At 39.7% G+C, this 15356-nt stretch overlaps 2 protein-coding genes across 2 annotated transcripts; one reads left to right on the forward strand and one right to left on the reverse strand.

Moving 5' to 3' along the window:
* The first annotated feature begins 27 nt into the window (after positions 1-27).
* On the forward strand, positions 28-1331 carry LOC134220135 (uncharacterized). Its single transcript, XM_062699130.1, has 2 exons — positions 28-410; positions 472-1331. Exons 1-2 carry the CDS (start codon positions 347-349, stop codon positions 1329-1331), a joined length of 924 nt encoding a protein of 307 aa, XP_062555114.1. The 5' UTR covers positions 28-346.
* A 52-nt stretch (positions 1332-1383) lies between these two features.
* On the reverse strand, positions 1384-15000 carry LOC134220136 (uncharacterized). The gene is made up of 3 exons (XM_062699131.1): positions 14589-15000; positions 14402-14524; positions 1384-1875 (listed from the first exon to the last, which is right to left on the reverse strand). Exons 1-3 carry the CDS (start codon positions 14723-14725, stop codon positions 1437-1439), a joined length of 699 nt encoding a protein of 232 aa, XP_062555115.1. The 5' UTR covers positions 14726-15000; the 3' UTR covers positions 1384-1436.
* Between the last annotated feature and the right edge of the window lie 356 nt (positions 15001-15356).

The raw sequence follows: 15356 nt of genomic DNA on the forward strand, positions 1-15356 counted from the left end.
GTAAAATAGTTGCTAACGGTTCGTGTTATTGTTCACTCCCACCTCCTGTAGTTCAAGGTTTACTCTTGGGCAGTCAAGGTCAATTTTTAACTAGCACTAGGCGTACCACATGGGCTATGAGTATGAGAACAGTCAGGCATAGCTGTCACATCGATCACAACTGTATCATTATGTTGGCGAAACTCGTTGCACTTTCTTCTGCGATCGGCCATGCTTGACCACACAACAAAGTGCTAGCATAATTTTCTATAAAACATGGGTCAATCCGTGTTCAACAGTCATTTACTTGTCGGTGGTTTCGGTGAAAAGTAGACGATAAGTGATTTGATTTATTTCGATTATTACCATGATACGAATGAAAACGTTATTAGTGGTTTGGTTAGCCTGTGCTGTGGCAGATTATGTGGAAGGTAGTGGTAATTGGAGTTGATTCCGACGTGCCGAAAATTATATCCATTACTTCTATTCTAGAACGCGAGTTCATACCATCTGCCAGCATGGATACGGAAGACGGGTGGCGTGTGATGCAGAGTCCTTTGACGAAATTCGAAGAAACTCCTGGAAGTGAAACTCAAATGTATACGTCTTTTCCTAAACTGGAAAGACTGTCTAACGAAATTGGGAAAGATTTTCTAAATGATGACGAAGAATTCCGCATTCATGTGGTTGATGGCAAACATGGAGAGAAAAATGCTTCACCACGTGAAGGAGATAATTTGCCAGTAGCATCGTCATTAGTCGGAGCCATGCCAAGCAAACACGAAAAAGAATCAGTCGTTCCACCACTTCGGATAGTGAAGCCTCCCAAGTCGTTCAATGAAAATATGCTGCGCAAACCGACTCAATTTGCTAATAACGAAATATATGCACCATACCTACCGAAAAAAATAGTTAGAGAACCCTTGATGGATCGTCTGCCCTACTACGACATGGTGCCAGAAAACACCTACCAGTCATTATCCCATCTGGAGGATTCATTCTACTTACCTTCGTATGATCATCAGAGTACTCCGCAATTTCTACCTTATCGCAATCATCCAGCACTGGACAATTCAATCGAATATTACGAAGTCGACAAATATGCCCCGCCAATAATATTGAAGGAAGAAATTTCATACGAAGGTATGCCATTCGTTCCACATCGCTTCCCTCCCATGCCGCAGAAAATGAGTTTTCCGGGTGGAGGTATGTTTCCAAAACCATACTTCAAGGGCCCGCCATTGCCGATCTCAGTGAAAGCCAGAAAAATCGTTAGAAAACCAAAGCGAATGGTGTCTTTCGGGAGGTCATCAAGAGGAATACCAATTGTTCGGGGTCGCTTCAGAGTGTGATGCTGACTTTACAGTTTCTTCATGGTGAAATTAAATGTATTCAAAAATAAACTGTCATTTTAGTTATTTATTATCTATTAACTTGTATTATTAGTATCCCCGTGTCTAATACATACCCCGTTCATTGAAGTAAGTTTTTCCCTCGTGAGGATTGCCCGAATTGAACCCTGAACCCGGATAGCCTTGTCCTCTCATCGGTCGGCCTTGCTGCTGATGCTGCTGATTATCATGGTGTCCTGAATTTCTGCCGCGATTTACTCGGCTCGGTGCCATTCCGCCGGACGAGGGCGGCGGGGGAGCTGACGTTTTTTGACGACCTTGATGATTGTAGCGAGAATTTCTCTGACTGATCACACTGTCCTGGTCATCATCGTCGTCGTCGATGTCGAACATATTGTTGATCTCGTTGTCGAAAGCGCTATCGAAATCCCGTCCCGAAGTATCGCCACTTTCGGAGTGCTGGTGCTTCCGATCATCACGTCCTTTACCGCCGGTCGAACGCTTATCGGAGCGCCGAGCATTGGTGTGAACATCATCGTTGCGTCTAGTTACAAATTAGAATTATTTAAATGATTTAGTAGGTTTAGTACGAAAACAAGACGAATGAACAAAACAACTTTACCAAATCTGATTGTTGAAAATTCCAGTTTGTTCCTAATTATTTAATTTACAATATTCAGAAAACTCCGATGTGAGTATGTACATTATGTGGAAGATTTTGATTTGAAAATTGTGTTGGAGGCAACAACTTTCGTTCGATGAGACTCGAATTCATGATTCTGTTCTCAGTCTAGCTTACTGAGGGTCTTGAATTCGAGTCTCATCGAAGGAAAAAAAATTGGGACTTCGGAAAAATCGGAAGCACTCCTAAATTATGTCCGATGGAGCTCAAGTTTTGCATAGGGGCATATTTTAGGGCTTAGGAAATGTATGCGTAACGTCCGGTTTTTAAATTCGATGAAAAATTGTTTTCGCCATAAGAATTTTTTCCAACTGTCGATTTTTTTTTTCAAAAAATCAATTCTCAAAATTTCATGCATTTTGAGTTCTTTGGCATCAAAAAATTAAAAAAAAATTTCCCCTCCGTGAGAAAAAAAAACGTTTTGATTAATCCCTTAAATCATGTACGATTTAGCTCAAATTTTGCTTAGGATATTTTTGGAGATATTTTTGGCTACGAAAACGTTTGCTTATCGTCCGGTGTTAAAATTCGACGAAAAAAATGGTTGATGGCAAACATGGAGAGAAAAATGCTTCACCATGTGAAGGAGATACTTTGCCAGTAGCATCGTCATTAGTCGGAGCCATGCCAAGCAAACGCGAAAAAGAATCAGTCGTCCCACCATTTCGTCCCAATGTTCTAAGAGAAAAAATCGATTTTTTCAATTTTTTTTTTATTGCAGATCTTGACGTTTCATGCATTTTTAAGTCATTTGGCACTAAAAACAAAAATTCGATTTTCGACTTTTCCTTTGCAAACAACCCGACCCCCCCTTGGGAAAGTTTTAATGGGTTAAAATTTCAAAACTTTGATGAATTTTAGGCACCCCTAAATCATGTCCGATTGAGCTGAAATTTTGCATATCATCATATTTTGGGGTAATGAAACTTGTGAGCAATGTCGTTTTTTGAAATTCGAAAATGTTATTTCCATTGGCACCCCAGTGGCTACCTTCAATACATTTTTAAATCAAAATCTTCCAATCAGATACTTCCACATACATATTCACATCGGAGTTTTTTAGAACAATTAATGACCATGTCGAGAGGCCAACACACTTAAATTATGTTGTAGACCTCGGTAAAGTTTTTGCCGAGATTCCAACAGCCGAGATCTCGGTAATATTTTTTTACTGAAATTCGGTAATTCTTTTACCGAAATTTCGTAAATATTTTGCCGAAAAAAAAGATCTCGGTAACGATTACCGATGACTCGGTAAAATTTACCGAAATCTCGGTAAAAATTTTACCGAAATTCGTCAAAATTATAACCAATATCTCGGCAATCGGTAAACTTAGAATTTTAAGTGTGAATACCCGAAAAATAGGCTTTAATTGAGCTTACTACAATAGTTCTAATTAAAGGACGCAGTAGTTCTAATTCCCCAACAAAAAAACTTGGATTGAACTGACTTAATTTTTGTCAAATCAATCCGATCCGACATTATACACCCACTTCTTTTTTTACACGTCTGGGTTTTAGTCCATTAAGACCTCTAACTCCTCTCTCGGGCTCTCCTTAGCCGTGTGGTAAGACGCGCGGCTACAAAGCAAGACCATGCTGAGGGTGGCTGGGTTCGATTCCCGGTGCCGGTCTAGGCAATTTTCGGATTGCAAATTGTCTCGACTTCCCTGGGCATAAAAGTATCATCGCGTTAGCCTCATGATATACGAATGCAAAAATGGTAACCTGGCTTAGAAACCTCGCAGTTAATAACTGTGGCAATGCTTAATGAACACTAAGCTGCGAGACGGCTCTGTCCCAGTGTGGGGATGTAATGCCAATAAGAAGAAGAAGACCTCTAACTTTAATGAATTTATAAGTTAATCATGAAAAAAATCACAAAAAATCAAAGAAAATTCAGGTGGTATAAAAAGCCGTGAAAAATCAGGTTAACCGGGAAATTAAGGAATACCAACCGTGTAAAAAAAATATTGGGTGTAATGACAATGAAAATAAGCCCATCTGAATTTCAACCGAGTAATAGGCTGTCTATATACCAAAAAATATTTCTTGAGTTAATATCATAAAAAGAAGATCAGGTCTTCCCAAATTCCAAGACTGTATACACTGTCGAATTGTATAAATAACAAAACTCGTTCATGAATACGCGCAACAAGTCGTAAGATCTATGCATTTTGAAGGATTATCAAAGAGCTCCTTTCTACTTTAATAAAACCAATTTTTTTTATGGGGATATTCTGATATTTGATTTTGGACAGCACTTGAAAAATCGATTGATAACAAAAACATTTTGCAGGCTATTTCATTTTTCATTCATAGTTGACTGGGCTATAGAACTGAGCTCTTTCCGGAATCCGGAATTTGCTGAACCAAATCCTTTTGCGCCCCCAAAGAGAATCTTTCCGGGATTCCTAACTGAATCATTTTGGTGGTTTGAACTGAATTCCTTAGAAATTCTATAACGAATACAAAACGTTTTTATTCTCCGAAAGAAATCCTCCCTGGATTCCGATGGGATTATTTTTGGTTTCTCAAGTTTTGTTTTTGGAATACCAAAAGGATTCCTTTCGAAATCTCAAAAGGATACATTTGAATTCTCCCAGAAGGATTCATTTTAGAATCTTGACTTCATGATGCCCTTCGGAATCCCGGAAGGATTTACCTCGGGAATCCTTCGAGGAGTCTTCTCTGAATTCCGGAAGAATTCTCCATGAAATCCCAGAACTATTCTCCTCTGAATCGGGGAAGGATACCTCTGCGAATACTAAAGTCCTTCGTTGAGTATACTCAGATATATGTATATCCTTTGGAAGTTCAGAAGTATTTCTGCTTTTGGATTTTTCAAGGAAACTTTTTTGAGATTTCCAAGGATATCCTTTTGGAATTCTCAAGTAAATCGCTACAGGTGTTTTAAGGGAATCGCACTGGGATTCTGGAAGGAATCCTCAAAAGCAATTTAGTTCAGAGTTCTAACTGGAATTCTTTGTGATTAAAAAAAAATCATGCTTAATTTCCGAAGGAAATCCAGCCTGGATTCCAATGAGGCTACTTTTTTGATTTTTCAAAAGGTTTCCTTTTGAAATACCCAAAGGATTCCGTTCAGATTTTCGAATCTGGAAGGCATTTCTTCGAAATCTCTCTGAAAGATTCCCTTTAGAGTCCTACAATCCTGAAACCTCCCTACAGAATCCCAAGGGCAAGCCTTCCAGAATTCCAGAAGGATTCCTCTCGGAATCCCGGAAATATTACTCTTGGAATCCCGGGAGGATTCTTCTCGAAATCCCGGAAGTTTTAGCGTCGGAACCCCGGAAGGTTTCTCCTTGCAATCCGGAATGATTTTCGTCAAAATCGCGGAAGGATTCTCGGATTCCCGGAAGGTTCTGAAGGATTTTCCTCGAAATACTGCGAGGATTCTCCTCGGAAAACTGGAAGGATTATCTTTAGAAACCCGGAAGGATTTACTCGGAATCCTGAAGGATTCTGCTTAGAAACCTAGGAGTGTTCTTCTTGGAATCCCCGAATTATTCTCCTCGAAATCTTGGAAGGGTTCCTCTGCTAATCCCGACTGTCTTCGTTGAGTATATCCAGATCTATATCCTTTTGATGACCAGAAAACTTTGTTCTGGGATTACTAAGGGAATTCTTCTACGATTTCCGCTGGAATCCTAGGATTCTCAAGCGAATCCTTGTTGGATTTTTAGGTTAGGGGAAGGTGGGTAGACTTGATCCCCGGGGAGACTTGATCACCCCCTGTTTTATCGAGAACTAAAGTAGTTTTATTCTAGCATATTTTTTAGTATAGATCCTCTAGACAATTGATCTTTATGTGGTGAGTTATTTTTTGGATTGGCAATCTTATTTATTCTGCAGGGCGGTTTGTATGTTTTGACCTTCTTAAAGATTTTTTTATTGGCCACGCAAAATTTGAATAACTTTTCATAACAATGACCAAATGCTTTCGTTTTTTCACAGCACAAAGCCATAAATGTGCTTAATGATTTGTACTGATGAAAATGTCAACATTCCATCAAAGTTTTAGGATATTTGGATTTGAAGTTATTGTCTCAATATGGGGACATTTGATCCCCCATTAGTCACCCATACAAAAATTTGGCGAAAAAATTCAAAAAAATATAAATCTGTTCTCAGGCTTCTAATTATTTGTAGATTTGACAGATTTGATGAAGGGTTGGCAGGAAAAATTATTTATTGCGTAGATATCATAAAAAGGGGATCAAGTCTCCCCAAATTTTAAAATTGCATGTGCTGTCGAATTCAATAACAAAAATCGTTCATGTATACGCATAGCAATTCGTAAATTGCGCGTATCTTGAAGGAAAAATATTTAAAAAATCTTAGGGCACCTTTCTAATTTTATCAAAGCAAGTTCTTGGAGAGGGATCAATTTCCCCCGAATATTTTAAAAGTAGATTTTTGACAGCACTCTCAGTCTTGGTACGATCGGTGGTATCAAAAGCCGAAGTATTCAATCGACGTGCATGCTCTGGTTCAACAACGGCTTAATTGAAGGCAAAGCGAAACAATAAAGGAGGATTTTTACGAACACGCTGTATAAGCTTGGGCACGAGGTGTTTGCTGTTTTAAACTGCCCTCACGACATCACTTTAATTTCGTTGTCGTAGGGAAATAGTTTTTGGGTTGATTTATCTGTGGGGTGGAAGATAATTGGTAATCATGGAGGCATGTAAGGCGTGCGCTAGGAATTTTGCGCGGTCTGATAGGAGTGTTTTGTGCAGTGGGTCGTGCGGAAGGGTTTTTCATCCTGGGTGCGTTGGGTTGAATGTTACAAACTTCAAAGCATGGGCAGCTAATGTTGGTTTACTCTGGTTTTGTGAAACCTGCCGAGTAAATTTCCATCCGAGCGTTATGGACCGAGAAGCTGTTATCTTGAAAACGATGAGGGATCTTCTGCTGCGTGTTGACTCGATGGATCTGCGGGTTGGTCAATTTGGCGAAAATCTGAAAACGCTGAATGGGCTAATGTCAATCTCCACAACGGTTCGACGTGACTCAAACTTTTCCACGAGACTTCAACAGTTCGCGATGTCGGGTCCGGCAATGCACGATCCAACTGAGTTTCACAACAGCATCGATCGTTTCAACCTCGATCAGTCGCTTCGTTCTAGCGCTGCGAACAACACAATTGCAGATGTGGGAGATTTAGATATATCTCTGGATAATGATGATACCAACAACCGTGACCGTGAATTAAATGTACCACCGGTTCTTACCGAAATCATGTTGCCTGTCGCGTCTACCTCGGGTACGAATGCTGAAGCCACCACAAAGACGAATACTGCCACTACTGCCACCGCTTCCTCCAACGCTACCTCCTCCATCGCCACTTCTTCCATCAATGCCGTCGCTGCCGTCATCGCTCCATCCACCGCTCCATCCACCGCTCCACCCACCGCTGCTACCACCTACGCCACTGTCACCTCGAGAGCCAATGCTGTTGCTGCTGTCTCGAATCGTATTTCAAATAGTGCCTCTCCAAGCAACCACTCACAAGGCACAAATCTCACCCGCTCTATTCCACCATCATCAAATCAAGATTGCCGCCTGAAGGTGGTAAACAGACTGCGACCCCAGTGCGTCGAACATCAAACGAAGAAACGATGAAGGCGTTCTATGTCACACCTTTTCACGTCGAACAAACTGAAGACGATATCATCGAGTATCTGCGAGAAACCATCAACATCGACCAGTCTACGCTAAATTGTGTTAAACTAGTGCCGCGTAATAAGGACATTAGTGAATTATCATTTGTATCGTTCAAACTTTCTGTTTCTGAAGATCTTGTCGCTGTAATTAACAATCCTTTTTATTGGCCAGAAAGTGTAGAAATTCGCGAGTTTTAGCCAAAAAAGGGGAACGTACCAAGCCAGCTGCTTGTACCGAAATGATTAGCGTAAGTAACTCTAATACCAATGCACAAACTGATTCAAATATCAATGCACTAACTGATTCCAATACTTCTTCAGCTCCTTTGCGGTTTGATGGGTCTATATACGATTCGAAACTGAAGCTACATTCCCTAGATTATGGAAAAATGAAAACTATTCTAGAGAAACGGTCCAATAACTTTATTAAAATAGCTCTCCACAACGCAAGGAGTTTAGCTAGCAACATTGAAAACTATCGTTCTTTGGTTGTTAATTCAAAATTAGATGTTCTATCTGTTGTAGAAACATGGCTCAAACCTTCAAATACGAGCATATCAGTTGAACTTGAGGGATACAAAATTATTAGATCTGATCGCGATAATAAGAACAAATCAAGAGGGGGTGGAGTCGCCTTTTATGTGAGAAAAAATCTCAAATTCTCTGTTATCACTAAATCTGGAAAAGAAAGCGAAATTGAATACTTGTTTATTAAATTAAAACAGGCCAACTTAGTCTGTGGAGTCGTCTATAAACCCCAGACGTGGCAGTTGCTAAACTAGATACAGTTTTCTGCATTGTTTCTGAAATTTTTCTACAGAACCCAATATTTTGGTTACAGGCGATTTCAACATCAATTTGATGATGGAGAACTCTAACAAGACATTAAAACTAATTGATCATTTAAGCGCATTATCCTTTAAACTGATTCCAACTCATCCAACTTGTCATAGGCCCGATTCTGCATCCACCATTGATTTATTCACAAGTAATTGCACAGAGAACATGAAGAACGTTTATCAGTCATCAGTGGGAGGAATTAGCGATCATGATTTTATTTGCATTGATTACAAATTCAAGCTTCCTAAACCTGGTGCTAATGTATACTGGACACGTGAATATCACAAAATTAATCAATCGACTTTTCTGTCTGATTTACGTAGCGTAAATTTTGATGGTGTGTTCAATTGTGTGGGGATTAATGGAAAACTAAAATGTTTCAATGATGTATTCTTCACCATTCTTGATAAGCATGCTCCGCTCAAGAAAAAAACGATTAAAGATCCAAGTACTCCTTGGATCAATACTCACATTCATCGATTGATTAAAAATCGGTCCGAGGCTTATGAATGTTGGAAACGCGATAGAGCGAATCAGCGTGAATGGAAAAATTTCACTTGTCTTCGTAATTTAACAAACCAAGAGGTCAATCGTACGAAACGTCAATATTTTACCTCACAGTTAAGAGCTGACCTTCCTGCTAAGCAACTTTGGAAGAACATTAAACGATTAGGCTTAAAACAAACAAACACTTGTATGGGTGGAGGGGATGTAAGTGCTGATACTCTGAACTCATTCTTTGTTGCTCATTACACTCCACTTTCATTCAATCAAAATGACGACGTTGCAACACACCCGAATTTCTCATTTAGGTGTGTTACAAATGACGAAATACTTAGTGAGTTTGTTAAATCTTCTTGTGATGCTGTTGGCAATGATTCAATTCCACTACATGTTTTAAAAATGTCTTTATGTGTTACTCTCTCATACATTCGGGATATCTTTAATTGTTGTATCACTTCCTCAGATTTCCCACTTGATTGGAAAATCGCAAAAGTAATTCCAATAGGTAAGATTGACCACCCAGTTACTGAAAGAGACTATCGTCCGATCAGTATTCTTTGTGCCCTCTCAAAATATTCGAATCCCTACTCTCTCAGCAACTGAATGACTACTTGACACACAATGATCTGTTATGTCCATTCCAGTCTGGATATAGGAAATCATGCAGCACCGTAACCGCGCTTATTAAAATAGAAAACGACATTAGAGAAGCGTTAGACAAGAAGATGGTCACTTTACTGGTTCTTCTTGATTTTAGTAAAGCATTCGACTCTATTGATCATAGACAATTGTGTAACAAGTTAAAATATAACTTCTATTTAGATCAATTCTCCATAAAATTAATTCAGTCATATTTGTCCAACCGATTGCAATACGTTGACTTCAACAACCAACAATCTGAATTAATTCCTGTTCTAAGCGGGGTGCCTCAAGGTTCAATTCTCGGACCGCTACTTTTCTCAATGTACATTAATGATCTTCCATTGAATCTGTCACATTGTCGAATCCACCTGTATGCAGACGACTGTCAATTATACATATCTGGGGCCCCGTGCACAATATCAGAAATGGTAAATCGAATGAACTCTGACATTCAGAGTATATTGCTATGGTGCGAGCAAAACGGCCTGATTCTTAACGGAGGAAAAACCCAAACGATTATTTTTCACACAAAACGTGCCGTTTTGTCGAATGTACCATCAATTAGAGTGGGAAACGATATAATTGAATATTCTAATGTCGTCAAAAATCTCGGTTTAATGATGGATACTAACTTGAACTGGTCACCTCAGGTTAATGCCGTGTGCAGTAAAATTTATAATGCCTTACACTCGCTTGTATTATTGAGACGGTGTACTCCCCAACATATCCGGATTCAACTGGTCAGGTCTCCTTTAGTTCCACTGTTTGATTATGGTGATATTTTGTTTGGCCTTGTAACTAAAAAAACACGAAAAAACTAAACCAAGTATTCAACGCTGCTACACGATATGCTTTTAATCTGAAAAAGTTTGATCATTTATCCAATTATAGAAAGGCTATTCTTGGAACTGATTTTACAAATCATTTAAAGTTTAGAACCTGTATCCAAACATTCAAAATTATTAACAACTCTCCAATTTATCTTCGAGATTTTTTAGATATACTCGTTCTTCGCGAGGTTCGTTACTTATCGTTCCTAGATGTTTTACAAACAGTTTAAGAGACTCCTTCCGCCTACGAGCTATAAGAATTTGGAACGATTTACCTAGGAATCATAGGTGCGAAAGAAGTTTTTCTTTATTTAAGCGGAATCTAAATATCTTATTCAGTATGTAGTTATTGGTATTAGATGTTGCATAGTAGCATAAGCATTGAAAATCAATATTTGATTATTTATGTTGCTATATGGTAATTGTTAATAAATAATAATAAAATATGATATTGATCACTTCTTAAATATTGATCACTCTAAAAAATCGATTGTGCATCAATAACAACAATAATTTAAGGACTGTCATACATCAGTAAAGTTAAATACTATATTTCTTAGAGAGACTGTGTGGAAATCGCGTATGTTTATTTAGTTTTGGCTGTGATACATCGGAAATCAGAAAAGGGGATCAAGTCTACCCAGTCTCCCCTATTGTTTTGGATTTCTCAAGGGAATACTTTTGGGATTCCTAAGGAACTTCTTTCGAGATTCTAATTGGAACTCCAATGGAAATCATTCGAAGATTTCGGAATCCCGGAAGGATTTCCCTAGACATTTCTGAAATATTTTCCGCGTAGAATTCCCTTCGGAAACTAGGGAGGATTCTCCATAGAATCCCGAAAGGATTCTCCTCGGAAACCCGGAAGGATTCTCCGGGTAATTCCAGAAGAGGTCTCCTCGGACTACAGTAAGGATTCTTTTCGGAATCGTGAAAGGATTCTTTTCGGAATCGTGGAAGGATTCTTTTCGGAATTGTGGAAGAATTCTTTTCGAAACTCCAGAATACCTCGGAACCCTGGAAGGAATCCCCTCAAAAGGGTTCACCTCAAAATCCCACAAGAATTGTTCTCTGAATTCCGAATAGATTTCTTTCGGAATCCTGGGAGAATTCTTGTAATCAAAGAAGACTTCTAAATAGCGGAAGAATTCTCATGGAAGTCATGGATGTCTTCTTCTCATAATTAAAAAAAGGTTTCTCCTCGGAATCCCAGGATTCTCCTCAGAATCGCAAAAGCAGTCTCTTCGGAATGCCAAAAGGATTCTGTCCAGAATTTCGTCAGAGTCCGTCATTCGCCATAAAGCTGGGCCAGCTTGTGGTTCATCCTTCGCCGTCACACACCGTCTTCTTGCACACCGCCAAAGATGGTTCTAAGCACCCTTCTCTCGAATACTCCGAAATACCGTTTTGTACATGACACATTTGGTGTGGTGGTGAATCTTTTTCAGGGGCTCTCCTTAGCCGTGCGGTAAGATGCGCGGCTACAAAGCAAGACCATGCTGAGGGTGGCTGGGTAAAGATCTGGTCCGTTGTCGAGCGGCCGTCAACGAAGCTTGATAACCGCCCATCAACTCATTCACTATTTGGTGACAGACGGCGGCAGATGATCTGGGATATCACTTTGTAGGCGTTATTAAGGATGGTGATCGCTCGAAAGTTCTCACACTTCGTCGCCTTTCTTGTAGATGGGGCACATGACCCCTTCCTTCCACTCCTCCGGTAGCTGTTCAGTTTCCCAGATTCAGTTTCCCTGACTTCCCTGACTATCAGTTTGTGCAGGCAAGTGGCCAGCTTTTCCGGGCACATCTTGATGAGCTCAGCTCCGATACCATCCTTACCAGCTGCTTTTTTGGTCTTCAGCTGTTGGATGGCATCCTTAGCTTCCCTCAAGGTGGGGTCTGGTTGGCTTCCATCGTCCGCTGAGCTGACGTAGTCATCTCTTCCGCTGCCTTGACTTTTACTGCCTGTGCTCTCAGCCAGCGCTATTCACATGTTCCTCGTAGTGCTGCTTCCACCTTTCGATCACCACACGTTCGTCCGTCAGGATGCTCCCATCCTCATCCCTGCACATCTCGGCTCGCGGCACGACGCTTTTGCGGGATGCGTTGAGCTTCTTATAGAACTTGCGTGTTTCTTGAGAACGACACAGCTGAACCATCTCCTCGCAATCCGCTTCATCCAGGCGGCGTTTCTTCTCCTGAAATAGGCGGGTCTGCTGTCTCCGCTTCCGTCTATAACGTTTGTTTTGACTGGAAATAAATGTAAAGCATTTCTGGAAAATCAGGGATTTTTGTTTTTTACCGATGAGCAGACACACTGGCGGGAAACGCTTCCAAAGCAGTATGGAGCATACACACAGTCAAGCAACATTGACTCCACCCTTTGGTTAGTCAAACCATGCTTTACCACAGAACCGTAAGTTGCGCCTCGAGTTAGGCTACAGCATCTCTCGGATTGCTTTCGTTTTTCAGTCAGTAAACGAGGCTACGACATGTCCACTAGAGTGATTCAAATTTTGACTTTTTTGCTCCCCTATGCTTAAACGATGGCATTTGCTATTTTAATAATCGTCCTAAATTTTTAGCTAATTTGGATGTAATTTGACTGAGCACAAGCAGTTTGAAGCTTATATAACTTTTGTGAAAAACCGTTCCCCATCATTGTCCATTAAGCTCTAAAAATGTATGAATACGTTAGCAACATAGGGAATTTAATAAGGGAAAATATCGCCTTTGTTGCTAAACGATTTGATGCTGGCAACAAAAGTTATTAGGGAAATACTGAATTGTGGGAAATTCAATTTAACACGTAAAAGAATAACATCAATATCAATAATGAGCATTTCTGTTTTCTTTATAATTTTGCAAACAAAAGTCAGATTGCTTCGCAACAACAACTGCCTTTCAGCTTATAAGATCTATTCTATGATAGCGATGCGTTAAATATATTCAAATAGATTCTGGGCTGCTTCACGAAACGATCCTGTACATAAGTGACAATTCTCATAGTTATTTTCATATAACCTTCAAATGGCACGTGCACAATCAAATTACATCCAAATCAGCTAAAAATTTGGGAGGACTATTAAAAAAGCAAAAACAATCGTTTAAGCACAGGGGAGCGAGAAAGTCAAAATTTGAATCACTCTAATGTCCACCCTAATCTGATTATCTGGTAAATGTTCCAACTTCCTGCCGTTATTACAACATCATAGGAGGACGGCAATCAGACAAACAGTTGACAAAGACAAATGCCTTTGCCCTGCCTTCTCCTGGAAAACCTTCATCTCTATACTGGTGTACCAGTTAACCCGCCAACTGAGACACGGAACTTCGAGGTGGCGAATTCGTTTACCTCAAACCTGACTGAAAAAAATGTTGAACACGTTCAACTTGTTTTCCAAATTCAATTGAATTCAACTAAGTTGATCTATTCGTTTGTCCTGTCAAAACGTATAGGCTGAATCATGTCATGTAGCAGAGAAATCCAGGAATGCATCATGGCAAACTTCGCAAGACACTTCAATCGTACATACAAGTCGTACAAAGTTCGTATCTACAAAAAACTTGTTAGACCGGATGTCTTGTTTTGTATACCCTTCATCTGATGCGTGGGTGGGCTGAGCCAAACAGAATATAGAGGAATTTTATGGACAAAACACAATGTATCAGGTATCACCAATTAATTATCAAAAAAAAACAGAACACTTATTTTTCTTAGCCTGTGCTCCAATTGAGAATTGAAAAAAAAATATGGTGGTAGTATAAGCTTAATCATCGGATAATTGCTTGAATTGTAGGTATATCTCGATAGATTGTAACGGTAGTCTTCGAGGGCTTTCAATCTAAAATAGATAACGATGGTGAATAGAATCCGGTTACTTACGGTTTTGACAAATTGCTTTTACTTGGCAGACGTCGAATATTTTGAGATTTCGTAGACCGTAGATCATCCGTAATGTTGTGGACAGGCATGTCAGGTTCAAACCCATAGTTTTCAAACTTTCTTCTGAAATTTGTGGATTATATCATTTAAACTTTTAGTACTGCAGCCTTCACATATGAATTATTACTCAGGTTCTGTAGATTTTGTCATCGATTTCTTCAGATTGAATGCATATATTGCCAGCACCACAATTAAAACCAGTAGAAGTACGCAGATACCACCGAAAATTGCTGCTAATAAATATATTTGATGTTGCAGCTCCATTTTAGGACGAAGCTCAGTCTGTTTCCTTTTTTACCAGTATTAAACACTTCAATACAGCAGATACCTAAGCTTTCATGGGCTTGGCTATACCAAATTCTCAGAAGATCAATTATGATAAGACAAACGCGCTGTACTGCATATAGTCGGAGATAAGAATTTACACTTAAAACTCGATTGTTCGAAAAGAAGAACAAAGTATCTGATGTTTCATTATTCGTTCCAATAATACCGTTTTAACCGTGATAACTCGTGCCAACTAAGGTTGAGACTGACTAGGACAACAAAAATTCGCATTGAACAACCACTTAAGGTTTGTTATCAGAATATAGATAAAAGTTTTCCTCGAGTGTCCATATAGGCCCGCAAAGTGCCTATTCAATTTAGCGATACCGGACATGCATTGGCAATCAACGGATTTCTTATCATTAAGGTAGATTTGGTGCCTCATTCACCCTATAACGGTAAGATGCGTAGCTACAAAGCTAGACCATGCTGACGATAGCTGGGTTCGATTCCTGGTTTAGTCTAAGAAATATTCTTGATCACGCTGGGCTTATAGAGTATCATCGTGATGGTGCCTCATGGTACACGAACGCGCAGAAGGGGATGTATGGCATCAAAACCACGCAGT

The sequence above is a fragment of the Armigeres subalbatus genome, chromosome 3 (assembly GCF_024139115.2).
Source record: "Armigeres subalbatus isolate Guangzhou_Male chromosome 3, GZ_Asu_2, whole genome shotgun sequence".
Classification (NCBI taxonomy): Eukaryota; Metazoa; Arthropoda; class Insecta; order Diptera; family Culicidae; genus Armigeres; species Armigeres subalbatus.

Coding starts and splice junctions, on each gene's coding strand:
- LOC134220135 (XM_062699130.1), top strand. CDS start 347: ATGATACGAATGAAAACGTTATTAGTGGTTTGGTTAGCCTGTGCTGTG. Junction 411..471: donor TGTGGCAGATTATGTGGAAG/GTAGTGGTAATT, acceptor CTTCTATTCTAG/AACGCGAGTTCATACCATCT.
- LOC134220136 (XM_062699131.1), bottom strand. CDS start 14,725: ATGGAGCTGCAACATCAAATATATTTATTAGCAGCAATTTTCGGTGGT. Junction 14,525..14,588: donor ACAAAATCTACAGAACCTGA/GTAATAATTCAT, acceptor CACAAATTTCAG/AAGAAAGTTTGAAAACTATG. Junction 1,876..14,401: donor AAAAGCAATTTGTCAAAACC/GTAAGTAACCGG, acceptor ATTTGTAACTAG/ACGCAACGATGATGTTCACA.